A 21,180-nucleotide genomic window follows, 5' to 3' on the forward strand; every position below is an offset into this window, starting at 1 on the left:
TTCAGCTGTATTCCACAGGCATTAAGGAAGGCTGCAGGGTACCTGCTCCCTGAAAGGGGAGCAGGGGAGCGCCCTGGCAGAGCCTAGCCCCAGCCAGAGAGACTGTAGTTTATCCCTCCCAGGACTGAAGCCCTGGAGCCAGGTTTTCATTTGCAGAGAGCACTAACTGTCCTAGAGACCGCTTAAAAAATTTTTTGTGATAATAATTCATGCTATTTTTTAATTAAAGAGGGAAACACTTTTTAGACATATTGTCAAATAACAGAAATGGTGCTGATTGACATTAGAGAGAGGTTTGCTGGGCAGAGCCTCCCACCAAGAAATGGGTTCTGACTAGGTTCCTGGGGGACCAGGGTTTTCCTGTCCATGCCTTGGGAAGGCAGGATACAGCCAAGGACCAGCTATCTCCAACCAGCACCTATCAGCCCTGAGAACCCTTATGCCTTTTGTGCCAGGAAACCGTGTAAACTTTAGAGAGGCACTGTGCCTTGTTATCCTGGAAATAGCCCTCTCTGGCCTGCTTGAGTTTGACTCATTCATCTCAAGATCAGGGAGCCTAATGAGGTCACCGGCCCTGGGAAGGGCTCCCATTGGTTAAATGACTGTCCCTTGTAGCAGACACTGTCCTCAGTTATTTCTCACAACAGCCATGTGAAACTTAGGTATTCTTATCTTGGCTTTATGGGGGCCAAAGGGCATGCCAGTAACTTGCGAAAATCGTGACTGGGCTGGAACTCTGATGCTGATGCCTGTAACCTTAACCGAGATCTTGTTCCGTGCCCCCCTCTGAAAGTCTCCCGATGGTAAGCAGCCAAGTGCAGCCATCCCAGACAGGCAGAGCTCTCCAGTCAGAGCTGCGTGCATCCCACCAGGAGAGGCAACTTGTTTGTTCTAGACCTGAGCACAAGTGCTTATCACGTCATAGGAACTTGGCTGTTGGTTGAGTGACTGCATGTTGGCATAGTGACACTTAGACCTGTGGTTGCCAGCTGTGGCAGCCATCAGCTGTCAGAAGATGCCCCAGGCCACAGCCAGCCTCTCAGGGCAAGAGACCTGGGCAGGGAAGTGTTAAAGATCTCCAAGGATGTGCAGTGCTGAACCAGGACACAGAACCGGGATCCTGGAGTGGTGGTCCAGGCACTCGGCGGTGCACCTGCTTCCCCTGACCTGACCGCAGTCTGTCTCCATGACCTGGTCGGGGCAGAGCTTGAGGAATGTACATCTCTCACCCAGGCCGGGTGGATGCTGCTGCTCCCAGGGTCCCACTTTATCTCGTAGGGGGCTGGTTACAGGGACCAAATCAGAATCTGCCCGTGGGCCTAAAGCAGGAGGCTCAGGCAGGTAGTGCAAACACCTGGGAGAGAGCTGGGCCGTGGGTTGGTTGCTCCAGAAGTAAGTTCAGCCCAGGCATGGCATTTGTTTCAGTCCTATAGAGGAAAAACAAGTGTTTTATCAGTCTGCTCTTAGACTGTCTGGGCCCACACAGCCAAACCTGTCCCCTCCAAGCAGGGGTGCTCCCCCCTCAGGGCCACAGGGCTCCTGTCCCAGAGAGAAGGCTCAGCTCGCCCCCTGGCTGCTTTCCTCCATCACTGGCCCTTAACGCTGGACCTGGAGGTCTCAGGTTCTGCTTAGGGTCTTTTTTTCCCCCCTGATCCAAGAGCCTGAGGGTGTTTCAAAAATTGGGTAGACAGGTGGATTTCTTTCCATCCTGTTGAGCTGTAAGGAGTGGAAACAAGTGAGAGGTAAGCATTGAGTACTAATGACCACTGGGTTTTGGCTGGAAGTTGGAAGTGTTTCTAGTTAGCTGACAATGGGTCTTGCCCCTCATAGTGTTTGACTTGGCTTCTCAGAGGAACTTGCATGCCGTTCCTGCTGCCTGCGTGCCCTTTGGTTTATGCGTCTGAAATTGGCTGGAGAAGAACGGCTCTGGTCTTACAGATGGTGCTTCTCTCCTTGTATTAGATCCCTCTGCAATGCAATCAATGTTTACAACCTGGCCTGCAGTAACTGCTCCGAGAACTGCAAGGATGTTCTGTTTAGTAACAAGATTACCTTCTTAATGGACCTCCTGATACACCAGCTGACGGTATGTAATATTCCTGCCTGAGGTTAAGAGCCATAAGGCTTGGGAACTGTTCTCTTGGGAGAAAACAAAAGGAATTTGCTTTATTTGCTCTCTCAAGGAGAAGTGGGGAGGTGGGGAGTAGGTGAGTATGATTGGGAGGGTGAAATAGGAGCTGGCGGGGAAACCTCTTGAACACGTGGCAGTGTTGTGTTGGACTCACTGAAGTCCCGCTCTGCAGTGGACAGGACACTGGGCTGCTGAAATGTCACACTTTAACATGGTCAGACTGGACTTGGCTTCAGCGAGAAGGCAGTGGGCGCTGGAGGATGGAAGAAAGCTGGGGAAACCTCAGAGGGTCTCGCCTGCTAAGCCGAAAGGCTCAATTGAGGAAAGAACCTCTCAGTGGCCACTGGCATTGTAAAGATGCAGCCAAAAGCTCTTCTACCAGAAAACAGCAGAGCAGTTTGTACTTGTGAAGTGGCAGTAAGCAGCCCGTCGCAGCCCGTCGCCACCTTGCCTTTGACTTGGGCTGGCACATGGTGAGAGATGAAAGCTGACTGTAGGTAACAGGCAGAGGTTTAGCTGTGTCAGCTACAGGTTCCAGAACACTAGCCTGGGGCCAGAAGTTTTCCTGGGGAAGTTTCTGAGCCCCTGAGGTATTGGCACAAAATCACTGTTAAGCTGAGAGTTTCCAAGCCAGGAGATTTGCTTCTCAGAACCGACTGACTTGCTTGGCACGGCCCTCTTAGCTCTGTGAGGTGCATGCCTTTGGCTGTCTCTCCCGCTCCCTCTGGTTAACTCCCGCACCGTGTGCAGAGCTTGACTGAAGCATGATGACATCTGCTCCACAAACGCTTTCTCCAGCTCAGGTGGAATGTGCCTCTTACATGGTCCTAGCCAGGAGGTCACATGGAGCAGTGATTCCAAGGAGTTAGTTAACTGTTTATTTTCCCTACCAACCACAGGTTGATGTACCTGACCCTAACCCAGGGCCCAATCTCAGTAGATTCAGTACGTTGTTAAGGGAATGTGTGCCTGGATAAATTAATACCTACATCTGGCAAGCTGGGCAGTCAGGAGAGGAAGTGTTAAGCACTGATGGGCAGGTGTGCTGGCACTACACACAACAGCCTAAGGGAGAGCAGATTCGGACCCAGAACTGTCCCTCAGCCCAGCAATGACTGTTCATGGCAGTGCAATGAGCCAACACCAGAGGCTAAGTCATTGACAATTCTGTCTATAAAAGAAGGGATTAAAAAAAAGAAAGGCATGTAACCAAGAAGTTCTATCAGAAATACTTGGAGGGTAGGACAAGAAGACTTAATAAACATATGTTGTATGATCTTATATATCCCAGGTGTGTTGATACATATTGCCTCCAATTTTCAAAATAGCCTGCCAGATTCAGTGTTCCTATCCCATTTCGTAGACCGGGTATTGTGAGTCATAGAGAGGCGGACTTGCCCGAGGCTACACAGGAATGAATTACAGAGCTAGGAGTCAGTACTGTTAAACCCAAATGGAGAGACACTAACTCACGCTCTCCTTAAATTCCATTTTCATGAAAGACCAAATAAAGAAATAAATAAATAACGAAGAACCATCACAATGGAGAAGAGAGCAGGGAAAAACAGTTAACTGTAATGTAAGATCCTGGACCAGAGAGAAAGAGTGTTAGTAGGAAAACTTGAACATTCAGGTGCAGAGTGCGAGTTTTTTGACTCAGTGTTGGTTTCTTCCTCAGTCGGGTGATTTTGTTGTGGTTTTGTAAGATGTTAGCAGAAGTAGCCACTGGTGCAAAACTGTAGTTGTTGGTTTAACATTATTTCCAAATACAAACGAAAAGCAAAGGAAAAAAAAAAACAAGCCCAATTTCTCCACCATTCCACGCTGCGTCGTCTGGAGGTGTTTACCCCGGTGCAAGCAGTTTCCTGTTGGCAGAGGGAGAAAGGGCGAGGTATAGCCTTGGGCAGAAGAGGGCATGTGAAGTGCGGCAGACCTGCAGAAGGAACCTTGCATGCTGGCTCTTGACCCTTCCTGGTGACCAACTGGCCTCATCCAGAGCAAAGGGATTCTGATAAGACAGTTCACTTATTCTGTGACCTAATAACAATCCAGTTCCAGGGAAGCACGTGTGGTGATCCCAGCCTTTCAGAGAAAGCTGTGTGTGGGAGCGGGAACAGCACATATGACATTGGCATTGTCAGATGGCTGTAACCAAGGGTCATGGACCGAGTGGCTAACGGAAGCTCTTGGTCGCAGCCTCTGGCCTCTTCTTGGACAGGGGTTGACCCCAGGCAGGGGGCTCTGCTCACAGGCCCCACCTCCAAAGACGAGATCACATATGAAATTTCAGCATCAATTTTGTAAGGAGGCACAGCCAATGCCTGACACGTGTGGCATGTGGCAGGGGACATCCTATACCAGGGTCGTGGGAGCCCAGGGGAAGGTGTGTGGGGCACCTGCCAGGTGCTGAGCCAGTCCCCAGCTCCTGCTAACAGCTGTCATTTACTGAGTGCCAGTGTGTGCTGGAGCCTGTGAGGACCCAGATCACTTCCGTCTCCCTATAGGCCCACATTTCCTTGGAATCCTAGTCCTGTGTTTGTGGTTTCAAGGTTTTTTGACACTCAAAAAAGCTTTTAATCTTTGTCAATGTATTTCGCCACATTCTGTATTTGTTCTATTCTGTTTGTGAGTTTTGCACAGTTTGGAACCCGGATCCCAGGACTCTTGTTTGCCAAGCACAGTTGTCTGTCCTTTGCTTACACGTGGCGCTTCCTGGGGTTTTTGGTTCCACTCAGGCTCTTCCTTCTGTGGCTGTCAGTTCTTAACGCGGCTGTGAGGGAGCCTGTGGCCGTAGCACAGGAGGCTGTGATGCCTAGTTTTGGCATGGCACTGATGGGTAGAGGTGCTGGTGAGAGTGATTTTGAACGTTTCTGGAAAGCACTTTGAGTACTTTTCCATTTCTCTCACTGACTGGTATAAGTGAAATGCCGACCACGAACTTGCAAGCACCTTTCAAAGTGAAGAACAAAAACAGTCATCAACAAGTTTCCTGTCAGGAATGGGGGAAAAAAGCGTAAAAGAAGTAAAAGAAGCATGACCTGGTAGAATGCATTAAATACCCAATGGCTGGCATTTCTGGTTCTTCGGCAAACCCTGGGGCTCAGGAAACATTTGCCTTCGACTGTGGCCACTTGGCATTTGCTCTGGCACTCTTGTGGTTCTTTTCCATTGCTGTTTGCAGAGCTTTGTGTGGATGCCAGGGCTACCAAAGTGCATTAGCGTAGCACTTTCACCCTAGCTCTGTGCTCGACAAGGCTTTGGAGAGGAAGTCAGGTGTGAGTATGCCTTGAACAGGAGGAGAACTTCTGCAGTTCTGGGTTTTACAAAGCATTCTCTTTTCATTGCAATGTAGATGGGAAATCAGATTTTTAGGATAGGCTCTCAGGGAGAGTACTTGGAGCCCTGCAAAATAAGTGCATTTCGATAGGGTTCCCGTAGGAGTGAAAGCTAACACAGATTTATTATCTTCCATGAAGCATGAAAGCTTTAAAATATGTTCAGGCTGAGTTCTCCCTTCATTCGTTAAGTAATTGTTCAGCACCTTGTATTTGCCTAGAAGCATTCCAGTGCAGAAAGGGGTGGGCCTGCAGCCTCAGGAGGCATCCTTGAGGAGGGCAGACAGGCACAATGGAAAGCAGCACCCAGAGCAAGGGAGTGGAGCGGGAAGTGTTGGCCCTCATGCTCCACAGACACCCAAGTAGCAACAACATAGAAGTTAAAGTGCCTTTGTGAGAACTTCAGAGCCCAGACACATTCACAACCAACAACAGCTTCCTTAAAACTCCAAGCATAAAGATGCTTTCCAAGCTTGGGGAACTCATGCATAAGCGAAACAAAATTGTTAACAAGAGAGAAATATAAAAAGAAGGAATAAAATAGAAATGTCAGGATGAGGAGTAGAGTAACTGCGCTGAAAAGTTCACCAAAAGGTTTCAACAGCAGATATGATCAAACAGAAGAAAAGACATGTCACTTAAAGTTTTTAAGTCAAAGAAACAAAAAATAAAAATATTGAGGGCCTGGTGCAATGGCCTAGTAGCTAGATCCTCGCCTTACATTCACTGGGATCCCATATGGGTGCAGGTGTATGTCCCAGCTGTTCCACTTCCCATCCAGCTCCCTGCTAGTATCTTGGGAAAGCAGTAGAAGATAGCCCAAAGCCTTGGGACCCTGCACCTGAGTGGGAGACCCAGAAGAAGCTCCTGGATCCTGGCTTCGGATTAGCTTAACTCCAGCTTTTGCAGCCACCAGTGGTTGGAAGATCTTTCTGTCTGTGTATCTGCCTTTCCAGTGGAAATAAATGTTTCATATATATATATATATATAAAGAGTGAAGAAAGCCTAAGAGATTTATTAGACAGCATCAAGCAGACCTATGTGCATATTACTGAAGTTCCAGAAGGAAAATAGAAGAAGAAACAAAAAACTTACATAAAGAAATAATGACTGGAAACTCTCCAAATCTAGGGCAGGAAACGGGCATGTAGACTCAGTAAGTCCAAAAGATCCCAAATGAGATGAAAGCCAGGAAAACACAGTTAAGATACATGGACTAAAGTCCGCAGACAAAAATAATTTTGTAAGCAGTTAGAGACAAATGGATTATCATCGACAAGGGAGCTCACATAAAACTCTCAGCAGATTTCTCAGCAGAAATGCTGTGGGCCAGAAGAGAATGCAAAGCACTGATTAACTGACCTCTGTCAAAATTACCAAGAATACTCAGAGGAGGAAAGGAAAAGCAGTGGTGTTGGAAAAACTGGATATCCACATGCAAGTGAAATAGCAAAATTGGACCTGTATCATACACCATCCATAAAATTCACCTCGGGCACTGAGTACTTAAGTGTACTACTGAAACTATGGAACTCATAGATGAAAAATTGGGGGAAAACCTTCATAAATTTGATCTTGGTAATGATTTCTCATATATAACACCATCTAGCATAGGCAACAAAAGCCAAGATAAATAAATAAATGGAATTAAACTGAAAGTCCTCTGAACTTCAAAGCAAACAGTCTACAGAAGAAGTCAGCCTACAGAATGGAAAAGAAAAATTGACTGGCAAGCCCTGTATGTGATAATGGGGTACTATGATCTTCATGTTTAGTCCCCCTAAGATACACCTGTAGAAACCTTCTCGCCACCGTGATGGACTTAGGAGGAAAATGTACGAGAGAATTCAGTCACCAAGTCAGCATCAGTGCTTTTAGCATGCCCCAAGAGCTGCTCCTGCCTTCTACCACGTGAGGACACAGCTAGAAGGTGCCAGAACGTGGACCCTCACCAGGCACCAAGTCTGCTGACACCTTGATCTTGAACTTGTCAGACCTTGCGCTGTCAGAAATAAATTTCTGTTGTTTATAAGTTACCCAGTTGTATTTTTTTAATTTGCAAGGCAGATTTACAGAGAGGAGAAATAGAGAAAGGTCTTCCATCTGCTGGTTCACTACTCAAACAGCTGCAACAACCAGAGCTGAGCTGATCCGAAGCCAGGAGCAAGGACCCTCTTCTGGGGTTCCCATGTGGATTCAGGGTCCCAAGGACTTGGGTCATCCTCCTCTGCTCTCCCAGGCCATAAGCAGAACACTAGATTGGAATTGCAGCAGCTAAGACACAAACCCTTGCCTATATGGGATGCTGGCACCACAGAGTGAGAATTAGCCTGTTGAACCATGGCACCAGCCCTGCCTAATTGTATTTTTTAATGGTACTGCATAAATAAATCCAAAATGCATAAGTAGCTAGAATAGCTAAACCAAATGAAAAAGAAAAACAATTAATCCTAATAAAAATGGACAATTGGTGTGGTGTCTGGGCTCAGTACTCAATTGTGCTCTAAGTTCCAGCTTCCTGCACCTCCAGGTAGGCAGTAGTGATGGCTCATGTAGTTGAAGTTATGCCATCCACATGGGAGACATGTGTAGTAGTACTGTACTGTTGATGATAGTACATAGTGACCTCTGTGGAAAACAGAATGGAAATCCTTGAAAAAGTTGAAGACAGAACCTGCTGTATGATCCAGGAGGCCTCCTGCTGAATATTTGTTCAAAAAAACTACAGCTTGGAATTCCACTGTCTCTCTGCAGGGCTGTGTTCCTTGCGGCATAACTCACAAAATCCTGGAGGTGGAACTATACTGAGTGTCCACAGTGGATGAGTAGCTAAAGAAAATACAGGATTTATGTGCAGAGCGGTGTTACTCAGCCTTAAGAAGGAAATCCCATCATACATGACAACACACATGAGCCTTGGTGCCGTTACACCAAGGGAAACAAGTCAATCACAGGAGGAGAAATGCTGCCTGTTCCTGTATCATGGAAGTGTCCAAAACACTCAAACTAAACAGAAGGCCAAGTCATGGGGAATCTACTCGCTGAGGCTTAGGCTTTAAGTCACCCAAGATGAGAAAGTTTTAGAAATCTATTTTTTGACAACGTACCCATGCTTAGGAACAATATATACTTAGAGGGTAAGTTTGTTGTGTTTTTACCACAACAGACGACATTTAGTGAAGATTCTCCCAAGTGCTGTGAAAACAGACTGCGATCAGCTTCTAATGTTGGGTAAGATCCAAATAGTCTGATATGCTGCTAAACAAGTAGACCTGGGATGGATTGCACAGCCCTAGTAGCTGACCGCAGCCCTGGAACCTGGTGGCTGACCGCAGCCTGGAGCCTGGTGGCTGACCGCGGCCTGGAGCCTGGTGGCTGACCGCAGCCTGGAGCCTGGCTGCTAACCTGGCCTGGAGCCTGGTGGCTGACCACAGCCTGGAGCCTGGCGGCTGACCGCAGCCTGGAGCCTGGCGGCTGACTGCAGCCTGGAGCCTGGTGGCTGACTGCAGCCTGGAGCCTGGCTGCTAACCTGGCCTGGAGCCTGGTGGCTGACCGCAGCCTGGAGCCTGGTGGCTGACCACAGCCTAAAGCCAGCTTCCCTGTGCCTGCCCTTCCGCAAACTAAACTGATGTGTCCTCTCTTCACTAAGTTGACAGATTTTAAAAAGCAACATTTTTTGTGAGTTTAAATTTTATTCAGGCCTGAGATTATCACCCAGGCAAGATACTCTGAAGAAGCAGTTAATTAATTAAAAGATTTAATACTTTCTTGATGTTTCGTCACTTCTTAAAAGGCATTAAATGTTTCATGAGCGGTCTTATTTTTAATTCATAGTGACCTGTACTTTATGAAACATTGAAAGAAGATGCTGATAAATTGCGTGTATCTGTTTTCTGGAGCCAAAGAGACTGGTAATTGCAAAGTGATGTACAGACCTTAAATAATTGATAGGACACTGTTGGATCAAAAAGGCATTTGGAGAGCTCCTCAGAAGGTGATGAGACAGCCCTGGACACACACAAAGGAGCATCCAGCACAGCCACAAGGCCAGGAATTGTTTTTCACTTACTCCAGGTGCTTGTGAGTGTCGTTGTAAGAGCAAGGCCTGCCGCTCTCCATTCTCCACGCTGTGAAGGACTCTGATTAGTAACCTGGGAGCGGAAGCCCTTCTGCTCACACGTGAAGCGTACTTCCTGGCACCAGGGTGTCCTGTGGGCTTCTCTTGTCACCGAGCAGCACCTGCTCAGCCACGTACCAAGGAAAGCAGTGGCCAGGACGCCTTGCCTTTCTTGTAATCAGAAATGGGACTCTGCCAGGCCCTGCATCTTGTAAGGAGACCAGGGAAGGAGCGTTATGGTGTCTGGTGTGTGTCAGTGCTGTTTAACACAGGAGAGGAAAGCCACACGAGATAGGTGAGGTGGAATGCTTGCCAGAGTTGCACAGCCACTACTGAGGTAACTAGGAAGCCAACACAGATCCCTAACTTCCAGCCCAGCATCTTCTCTGCTGTGTTACTTTCCCATACCACTGAGAACAGCTAAAGAATGCTGAGACAGGTAGAGCTTTATTCTCCAAACCAATGTCCAGATTCAAAAAAGATGGGTCTGATATAGTCTCGCTGACCTCCCACTGCAGTCATGTGATCTGGCATCAGCACCATTGCGGTCACTGTCCCTGAAAGTTATCAGTTAGCCAGCTGAGGGAGTGATTGAGTCGTCTGCCATGAGAGAGGAGGTTTCTGCACACTGCTTTCAAATTATTAGTTAAACAGAAAAGCGTTTATCGGGAAGATTTGAAACAAACCAGCAAACTAATGTGTGTAGAAGTCTTTGTACAACAATAGAGAATGATGCATTCTTTGTAGACACACGTGAGAATTTTACAAGAATTAGCTGTGCATTCAGCCAAAAAGCAGGTCTTACCAGATCTGAAGGACTTGGTATCACAGAAGGTGAGTTGTGCTTCAAGTACGACTAAGCTGCTGTCAGACTCCGCTTCTGGAGGCAACAACTGTGAATTCTGGATAAATCACTTGAAAGCACAGTTCTGGGCATTCTAGAGACCAATCCAAAGCAGGGCCTGATGGGAACAGAGCCTTGAAAGAAGGGCCAGGTGGGGTGAGTTTCCCAGTTCTGTGGCTTTTCTACTGAGAGCCAGTCACAGTAGGTGACACCTCAGGTGCCCAGAGGACAGAATTCAGGTCAAAGATGGCTGGCATAGTGTGAGAAAGGTACTCAGAAAAGAGGGATCCAGGAGTGGGCTACCCTAATCACAAATATCTGAATAATCCTGAACATTTCATATGTCTGTGATACAGAATCCACGTACTTCAGCCAAGGACAGAAGAGCTGAGGTCTGAGCCGCTGACCACAGAGAAGTCCATTTGATAATTTGAATCTAGCAAAGTCAAATGCCCGCTTTCAAAGCAAAGAGATCAGCACTTGTCGGAAGAATGTAACAGAACCCAGATTCTCCATAGCACAGCATGCGCAGCGTCCATTAACCAGGAGTACTCAGAAAAATAAATTTTCTCATGCTCAAGAGATAGGACAGTGAATGTGGTTCAACCCTGAGGCAACACAGATGTCACAGCAGAAAAGGATCGTCCCACAACTGTTAGCTATTCCAAAGGGAAACACAGTAATGGTGAATGAATGTTAGGCACTTTCAGAGAAATATAAAGAATCAGATGGAAAGTCTAGAGCTGAAAATGCAATAACTATAAAATTCACTTATAAATTGATAAATGGTGCAAACACAACAATTACTAGACAAGCATCATGGTAACACATTACGAAAGGGAAACATAATTATAAAAGATCTCTGCAAGATACAGAAAAACCCAGGTAGAAGAGCTTTCCATAAAAACCTGACCAAAGTCTTCAAAATGCTGAGATTAAGGAACATCAAAGGGCTGGGCTCAGCCCTGACACCTCCCCCGCCCCAAAAAAGGACAGTATTGGAAAAACTGGCAAAATCATTCTGTCTATAGAATAGTTTGTTTTATGTCAGTATGAATTTTCTGGTTTTTGTAACTGCACTGTATTTGTGTAGGATATTAATATTAGGAAAAGCTTGAAGTATAAAATTGTTTACAAAACTAGAATTTTTAAAGGAGAAGGTTATGGCACAGAAAGTTAAGTCACTACCTGGCAGGCATTAATGGGTTTCAGTTTGAGTCCCAGCTGCCCTACTTCTTTTTTTTAAGATTTATTTATTTTTTATTGGAAAATCAGATTTACAGAGAGAAAGAGAGAGAGAAATAACTTCCATCCACTGGTTCACTCCCCAAGTGGCCACAATGGCCGCAGCTGGGTCGATCTGAAGCCAGGAGCCAGGAGCTTGCTCTGGGTTTCCCACATGGGTGCAGGGTCCCAAGGCTTTGGGCTGTCCTCATTGCTTTCCCAGGCCACAAGCAGGGAGCTGGAAGGGAAGTGGAACAGCGGACATACAAAGCAGTGCCCTTATGGGATCCCGGCAAATGCAAGGCGAGGACTTTAGCCACTAGACTACTGCGCTGTACCCAGCTGCCCCACTTCTAATCCAGCTATGTACACTGCCACATGGAAGACCCCCGCCACACACCCACCCACATGGAAGACCCAATGAACTTCCTAGATCCTCGTTCCTGGAATTGGCCTGGCCCAGCCCCAATTGTCCTGGCCGTTTGGGGAAAGAATTGGTGGATGAAAACATCTCTCTCTGCCTCTAGCTCTCTAACTCTGCTTTTCAGACAAGTAAGTGTCAACAAAGTGAGGAGGACAGAATATGTGCAAACTGGCTGCAGCCTATCCCAGACTCTCTGCTTTTGCTGTCAGTGGCTTTACTGCAGTAGTTGGCTGATTTTGAATGGGCTCTGAGGTTCAGATGGTGAGCAAGAATCAGCATGAGTTTCCCGATTGTGTGGGAGGCGTTGGAGTGTAGGAGTGTGAGTTTGTTGTATGAGTGTGAGATGCTGAAGTGTTCAGCATCTTCTCACAAAGCTCAGGAAACCAGTTCTTTGAACATACTTGAAGCTTTTCTAGTTTGATAGTATGTGAGCGCATGTATGTATTTCTAAAAGCACTGAAATAAAATTCCTAGAAATCTGGAGTGAGCTGTTGCAACTTTGGTGCTTTCCGTCACCTATACCCATTGATCTCAATAGTTAACCTCTCGGGACAATTTATAATTAAAACATAACACAAGAGTTTATTTCTTAGAGAAGGTTTCCTTATTGAAGAGAAATGGTTGTTCTTAGGAAAGCAAAGCTAGATAATTAAAACAAATTGAGACTCCTTGCAGAGGACTTTTTCAAAGTTTTTAAATTTAATTTTATTTATATGAGAGGCAGTGAGAGCACGCTCCTTCCTCTGGTTCATTTGCCAAATCTCCAAAACAGCTGAGACTGACCCAGGGCAAAGCTGGGTGCCAGGAGCCCAATTCAGGTCTTCCTATGGTGCCAGGAACCCAACTACTTGAACCATCAGCTGCTGTTTTCCTTCCGTGTCCATCAGCAGGAAACTGGAACACAAACGGGCACTGGGACGTGGGCCACAGGCATCCCAACCTGCACCTTAACCATTAAGCCTGCCATCTGCCTCCCTGGGGAATCTGTAAAACAGCTTACTTGTGGCATGAGTCTTCCTCAAAGGTCATGCCAGCTATTCCGAGTGCTTTGAATAGAGAGACCCTGGGATAATGGCTGGGCCCAGTTCCTGCATGGGGAATCGGGAGTATCCCGTGACCTGTGGTAGGTTTGTGGTCCAGCCGCCAAGCCATGGGAAGGTCACTATAGCTGAAGGCCTGGAGACCGTGGGCAGCACTGCTCAGGAATCATTCAGCTCCCAGATATCTGACAGGTCTGGAGGTGCAGGGCTGGGGAGCTGCTGTTTGGGGGTAAGGCAGAGCCTGGACACAGCTGCTGGAGATAGGGAAATCTGGCAGAGCTCAGAGTAACAGTGGGCACAGCAGGCAGACAGGGAATGCAAGAGCGTAGCTAAAAGGCAGGAGCAGAGCCTGGAGGGAGTGATTCAGAGGAAGGAGGTAGGACAGAAATGAGAGACTACGTGGGTGAGGACAGGTGCAATTGGAACGTGAGTGTAGAGAAGCTCTGGCCAGGCCTCTGCCAGCACCCTGTGACCATGCAGTCTCGGCCTGCCCTTCTGGAGCTTGCATCGTGTGTGTGTGTGTGTGTGTACACGCACGCATGTGTGCGCACGCGTATGCAGACACAGTGGGGAGCTGAGTGTTGGGCCTTCTGGCTTTTCCAGCAAATGAGAAGAGTGACAAGCAGACATGAAAACGCCCGTGCATACCATGAGGTTCCTGTTTCTGACTCCTCTCAGGATTTTATGAGATGTGGGAAATGGACTGAAAGTATGTTTTATGGTTGGCCTCTGCCCTTGTTCAACCCATGCCCCCTGCGAAAACACTGCCAAGTGAGGAAAAATGTTGCGAAATTAAGTCTCATTAACACCTCTGAGCACAGCAAATGAAAGCCTTAATGTGAACCACGCTTCAGTATGGAGGGGTGTTCCCCAATGGATAAGTTGCTTATTCCTGGGCCAGGACAGTACTCTTGAAGAAATCCTTATGTTTTAGAAAGTGTGCTTTAAAATTGGCAGTTTCTTGTAAGCACACAGTCATCCTAATGTCCCACCCCTGGCTGTTGAGCTAAGAAAAATAAAAGTGTTTCTGTACACTCATACACCCACACAAGTTCCTATAGAATGAGCTGGGCGGTCTTCTCCACAGAAAACTAAAAATGCCCAAATAGCACACTGGGCAGTCGGCAGGAACAGTGAGAAATCATATTGCCTCAGAGCATGGGCCTTAGCAATAGTAAGGAAGGAACTCTGGGTATTTCAGTATTGTGGATGAGTTGCTCAGAATTCATGGCAAGAGTTTTCAGAGTGAGAAAAAGAATAGCTAAATTCCAGAGACTGCCTGCTGTGTGCTTCTAGTTACTTATTTCTAGAATCTGCGACTGGCTGGAGTGAGCCCAGACTTGCAGGGGCGCAGGCACTCTGGGGTAAAGATCGTGCCCAGGGTCCGTGGTCACCGTGGCTCCTCCACAGATGCAAACAGTTATCGAAATTCTGGAAGGCATACATTTTAAAATAAGTCTTGCAACTTGTTTTTTTTAATGTGCTTTTGCCAGTTGTGCCAAAATGTTATCCATTGGTGAGAGTAGGCGAAAGGTCTGTTTCATCACCCCAAAGTTAGAAAGGAGTAAGACATTCTCCCAAAGGCAGTGCGTGAGGAAGCAGCCAGGAGCCACCGCCCCACCTGTCCTCTCTTGGCAGGCCTTGAGCTACGCTCCCACCTGTGCTCTGAGGTGACTAGGACCAGGGAGAAGGGCTTTGATTTCCTTGTCTTCTCATTTTCTTTTAAGGAAAGGCTGGTTATGAAAGGTGACGGGGGCACCCAACCCACAAGGGCGGCTGGGGAAGAGTGAAGTTCTCAGGAAAAGGTGGTCTTGTTGTCTTCTATCCAGAGAGATTGCACACCCAGAGCAGGCAGCAGCCAGGAGCCAGGATGACTGAGAAGGAAGTGGAGCTCTTACTGCCTACCCACAGAAGTGAGTGCCCATGGAAGCATCCATGTCCACCCCCACACAACGTAATGAGGCACGCACACACATTTCACCAGGGGACATTGGAAGAGGCCAGATGAAGTGGCAGGACAGCTAGCACTGTGAGGGACAGTAATAACCAGCTGTGTGAGTTGTCAGAACAGAACTAAGCAACCCGCACTGCCCAGGGCTGGAGACCCATCCTCTCCCTACCCGCAGAATGTGGGTGAAGACCAAGTGGGAATGCTGGACTGCCTCGCCCACCTTGCAGTACCAGTCAGCAGAGTCAGCGGAAGCCTCCAAGACACAGGATATCAGTAGGATCGAAGTCTGACCACACCAGAGATTCTTAGGACACGGTGATTAAAAACCCACTTGCGTGCATGCCAGGAACTCAGCCTAAGCAAGGGAAGCTGGCCAGCGGGGCTGCAGTCAGCCGCCATAACCGTACCTCGGCATGCAGTTAGGATAGGAATAGGAGGAGCATACAGTATGGAACTACTGTTTTTGTTTGTTTGTTTACTTTGCCATTTCCTGTCCATCTGTAATTATCTAAATTAAAAATTTGAAGAAAGAAAGCTCCTTGCAGGCTAACCTGGGGTAATTCCAATCTCACTTGCGTCCAACTCCAGCGCCCTGTTAGCATCCTCCCTTGCCAGGCTCCTGGCTGCCGCCATCAGAGCTGCCATACGGAAGCCAGCTTCCCCTCGAAGATGCACACCAATTTTCCTTCTTACACCTCACTCTCTCCCTCCCATTTTTTTTAAACAAACCCACTTCTGCTTATGTACTTTTCCACAGTTTAAATCCCCTGCGGGCACAGCATCTTGTGAACTCTGGATCCACTGGCCTTTGCAGACAGCCTGCTCCAGTTTGTCACAATCCACAGCACTCTTGTCCTGGACGTGAATTCCCTTCTTCCAGGCTGCCCTGGAGAAAATGTTAGGCTTGTCCCCGGAAGTCACTGCGCTGATTTTGCTGTACACACAAGCTCATCTCTTGCCCAGTAGAATTCACTTTCATCTCAAGCACAAACAGTGGATTTGGTGTAGTGGACTGACCATAAAAACGATAACTCACTGTTGAGGGGGCGTTGTGGTACAAGGATTGAGCCTCCACCTGGGATGCCCACACCATGTTGGAGGGCCTGGTTCAAGTCTCAGCTGCTCCATACTTCCCATCCAGCTTGCCGCCAGTGCGTTCTGGGAGGCAGCAGAGGGTGGTCCAAGCATTTGGATTCCTGCCATCCTTGAGGGAGACCAGGATGGATTTCCCGACTTCTGACTTGTGTCTGACCCAGACCTGGCGACTGTGAGCTTTTAGGGTGTGGATCAGCAAGGGGTGTGTGTATGTGTGTGTGTAACTAAACAAATTTTTTTACTATTTCCACAGTGAAGTTGTAGTAACTAAGGAGACAGATATGTTTACCCTGATTTAAACATTACAGTTTATACTAATATGTGAGAAGATCACATGGTGCTCCATAAATAGGTGTACCTTTTTATGCCAATTTGTGTGAGCTTTAAAAAAAAAGATTCCATTTGTCCTGATCACAGTAGAGCTTTGATTTTAGCAGGTAAGAGAGTCTCCAGTTACTATTGGAATGTGGGCCACAGAGCCAAAATGCAGAGTCCCAGGAAGCCACAAACGCAAGATGGCCAAGTCCAGAGCATCAGGAAAGGCTTTTTCTGGGAAGTGCTCTGTGAAGCAAGCCCTGGAGGACTAAAAGTGAGGAGCAAGGCTGAGGGAGTGGTTCCTGAAAAAACTCAGGGGTAGAAAAGACCTTAAGGGGTTCAGAGTACTCCAGAAAGGCCACTGAGGCCCAACCCTTGTGAGCAGCAGGTGAAGGAGCCCATTGCAGAGTAGTTGAAAGTGTGCCAGACTTCACCTGGAGACAGGGTGTGACATGGCCTCTGAACAAGCCCTCTCACATGATCAGATCACAGGATTACAACCCCACAGTCGAGCAGAGGAACTAGGAGATTGAAGGGATTAGAATCCATGCCATGAGAAAAAAGACAAGGAAGCCAGGACATGGTACAGGTGAGAGCTGATTTGAACTCTGAGCAGTTGACCCAGGCAAGGAGGAACTGGCCTGCTCTAACTGCCACCAAGGAAAGGAAAGTCCACCAGCCACTGGACTAGCAGGGAGGAGGATGGAAGGCCAGGAGCAGGGACAGACATTAACTCAGCACACAGCTGGGGAGTAGTTGAGCACCAGGTGACTGTGGGGTGAACATTCTGAGAGGCTGAGCCAGGGACTGGTCATGGGGATCCCCCGCCCTAGTCTTAGATTCTTCCCATGGTGCTCAGTAGTGGTGTTGTGTTCTCTTTTTAAATCTTTACTTTCACTGCTCTGCTGTTTTCTCATTCACATCATCATGCCTCCCTCCACCTCGCTTATCATTATTTTTTGTTGCTTTCTGGATCGTACTGATATTTAAGATAGGTGAAGTGACTTGGCTAATTTCACCATCATTGATAATCTCAGACTCTGAGAGGTGACCATGTCCAGCTTCACCCCAGGGAAGGTGCCATGGTGCCGGAGACAGTGACTGAGCATGGGGTCAGGTATCAGAGTGGGAGAAGGTGCTCCTTCAACCTTAGTCTTGCCCAAGGTGCAGACCCTCATGGAGCCTCTGCTTTCCCATTTTATGGTAGCGACATGATTGATGGCTGCAGCAGGCACTGGATGAGATAAACGTGTGTGGAGATACCCAGTTCACCACTTTACTTACCATGCATTCTCCACAAATGCTAGTTCAAGCCAAGGGCCCTTGTTTACAGGCAAGGAGCCGGAAACCCACACACCTAAGACAAGGTCTCCAGCCCCAGCATAGCGCCCTGAGCACCCTGCTTTGGGGGTGCCTCTGGAGCCTGCGCATTCTGGCAGTGAACAGAGACACAGGAGGACTTTAGAAAGTTCCTGGGTGGAACAGAAGGGGGAGGATTAAAAAGTAAGAGTTTATTTGGTACCAAAAAAATTGTTTCAGTCTATGTATAGTTTTCTCATAATACATATTTTCCATGTGTTATAAAACTAATTTTTGCACTGAAAAACATATTGTCAGACATGAACTTAGTTCCATAGTTCCATTTTACCATCAGCTGTTTGAAGTGCTGATACATAAGAGCAGCAATTATGTACCAGGCAGTGGAATTGCAGACACAGATCATAGCTCACCGTCTAGCAGGAAAGAGTGGTAAGACACATCCAAATCCCAGCAGAGCAGAGGATGTGCAGGAGGGTGGAGGGCTGGCTCCAGGAACGCACACGGTGTGTGCTGGAGGTGAGGAGACCTGACGATCCCACAGCCAGCAGCAACAGGCATGAGAGTGGAGGGGAAGATGAAGGGGACACACCGACAAGGGCCCACTGTGCAGAGCGGTGCAATACTGTGAAAATCAGTGTCTACATACACTTAACAAATACTAAAAACCAAACAGACCTAGGCCCAGTTCTGGGCACTGGGAATACAGGATTGAACAAAACAAGGTGTTAGGGAAGTATTTAGCACAGTGGTTAAGATCTCACCTGAGACAGCCGTAACCTGTATTGGGGTTCTGGGGTTCACGTTGCAGCCCTGCTCTTGATTCCAGCTTGCTGCTAACAAGTGCTCAAGGAAGCAAGATGGGATGGCTCAAGTCCTTGAGTCTGTGCCACACACAGAGGAGACCTGCATGGAGCTCCTGGCTCCTGGCTCCAGCCTGACCCAGCCCTGCCTGTTGGGAACCAGTAGATGGAACATTTTCCCTCCCTGCCTCCTCTCTTTAGCTCTTTTCACACAAATAGAAATAAACAAAACCTTATATGTAAATAGATTCAAAGGCATAAATATGTTCAAAAGGGTAGCTACTTAGGGTGCATTTTAATATCTCTTCAGTATTAACATTATTTATGAGCTAAAAAGGAACAAATTAAAGATAATGTTGAGAACTATTAGCCATTCCTATATGATTTCTTTTTATACAGTTTTGTTTATTTATTTATTTGAAGGTAGACTGGTAAAGAGGGCAGTGAGAGAGAGAGATCTGTCATCTGCTGGTTCACTCCTCAAATGCCCACCACAGCCAGGACTGGACCAGGTCACCGCAGCAGCCAGGAGCTCCATCCGGGTGGCAAAGATTCAAGCATGTTGAGTCATGCTGCCTTCTCAGGTGCATTACCAGGAAGTTGGTTTGAAAATGAAGCAACTGGTACTCAAAGTGGAGCCCATATAGGAGGCAGGTGACCCAAGCTGCAGCCTAATCCTAGTGTACCACAACCCCCACGTATTTTTTAAGCCAAATGAATCATCAAGATAAACGTCTGTTATCAGCTATGTACTTTTGCATAATAGAAATAAGCATAAATAAGCATAAATGTTTTATAAGCTATCAATAGCAAAAAAATAATAAAATTGTATGTCTGTTCCAGTTTAGCTAATGGAAACTAAATGATGCCAGTGGTGGGGGGACCTGTGTGTGCTCCTGAAGTGATCCACTTTTCCTTGACCTTTTCCTCCTGTCATTTTCCTGTGCTCTAGTGCTGGCCAGCAGGTGCTTTCTGAACAACCTCCTGCTTGTTCTATGCTAAGCTGACACATGTTCTGTCCCTTGTGAGCCCACTGCAGAACTACTGAAAATACATAAACACAGCTTCAGCATACTAGAAACTAGCTGTGTTAACCACTGGTCACGAACATAGTTTGCTTCTCATGGAATCACATTGCAGCTGTACCACTGATAAAAGCACCTGTCTGCATGGCAGGCCAGAACATACAAGTGCCTGAAACCTTGTGGGGTGGGAAGTGTAGGGGAAAGGAGTGCAAGCATGGCCTTTAGAAGTGATAAAGACCTTTAGTTTCACTTCACCAAAGCAGCCAGTCCTTTGCCCCTGGATGGGTCCTGTGTGTTTCTCTTGGAACCGTAGAGGCAGCGAAGTGCACGTCCTAGCTCTGGCAGTCTCCATGTTCTCAGGAAAGTCTGATGCCCTGGACCCTGCTAATCTGCAAAGCCAAAATGAGCAGACTCAATTCCAGCTCTCTATACCTCAAACAGTGTGTACTGGTCCATATTTTAAGCAGCTCAAGTATCTTTTAAGAGGAAGAGGAGGCTTTGCAGGGAAGGACGGCTATGTGAGGAGCCGGCGCTTGGCATAGCGGTCATGGTGCCACGTGGGACGCCCGCGTTCCTTGCCGTCCTGGCTCGGCTCTCTGGTCCAGCTTCCTGCCGATGCAGGCACCGAGAGGCAGCCCAGGACGGCCACTTACCGGGGAGATTGGATTGAGTTCCTGTCCCCTGGCTTCACCCTGACCCAATGCTGGCCATTGTAAAGCATTTGGGGAGTGAATCAGCAGATGAAAGATGTTTCAAGAACTGTCTCACTCACTCTTTGTGCCTTTCAAATAAATAAAAAGAATTTTTTGAAGCGTAAATGAAATTATCCTGTAACTCACTGCTATTGTAAGGGTATACTGTTCTAAGGAAAAATGTTCCAAAGGAAAAACCTGTCATTCATTCGGAAATGAAGTGTGGTTTTAGATTTCTGCCTCGGGGCTGACAGATTCTGTGGGGCCAAAAGCTCCCTGGCTCTGTCTGTCAGTGGCCAGAGTCACGGCAGCAGGTGGTGGTTACAGCCCAGCTGCATGCTGGGAAAGTAACCTTGCCTTGCCCTCCACAGACCACCCACCCCCACACGGAATGCGTTCCAGACTCAGGTAAGCCAGGTGTGCACAGGGGTGAGCAGAGGAGGGGGGGAAGGGGCTGTCACTTGCACACTTCCTGAAAGACAGGCTCCTGCACCTGCCGTGGGTCCTTGCGACTCAGCAGCCACGCTAGAGGTCAGTTCAGCCCACAGTGCTGACCCGTCAGCAGGTAGCAGCGCCCAGGAAAGTGTGCATTTCAGCTAGGGCAGGTGTCCCCAGGGAGCACCATAGCTCCCGCAGGTAACAGTGATACCCACCCAGATGAAAGGCATGGCACGCTGGGTATCCCTTACAGCATACTGCCACTGCCACCCAAACCTTCCTGCTGTCACCTTGCAGCCCTGACATGCTGTGCAGTCCTCTAAAGCTGTCCAAAGAAAAGTGGGGACACAAGGGTGAGCATGATTTCTGGGAGCATTGGAGTAAAATGCCCTGAGGAAGCAGACAAAAAATGACTCGCCTAGGTGTAA

The 21,180-nt window shown here is 47.6% G+C and overlaps 1 protein-coding gene across 1 annotated transcript in view; it reads left to right on the top strand.

Moving 5' to 3' along the window:
* LOC101526509 (S phase cyclin A-associated protein in the endoplasmic reticulum) overlaps window positions 1-21,180 on the top strand; it is a 238,417-nt gene that overhangs the window by 163,026 nt on the left and 54,211 nt on the right. Inside the window, exon 18 of the mRNA XM_058665271.1 lies at window positions 1,963-2,086. Within this exon, the coding sequence (XP_058521254.1) occupies window positions 1,963-2,086 (124 nt within the window). The remainder of the gene's footprint in view (window positions 1-1,962; window positions 2,087-21,180) is intronic.

Source organism: Ochotona princeps, chromosome 6, assembly GCF_030435755.1.
Source record: "Ochotona princeps isolate mOchPri1 chromosome 6, mOchPri1.hap1, whole genome shotgun sequence".
Lineage (NCBI taxonomy): Eukaryota > Metazoa > Chordata > Mammalia > Lagomorpha > Ochotonidae > Ochotona > Ochotona princeps.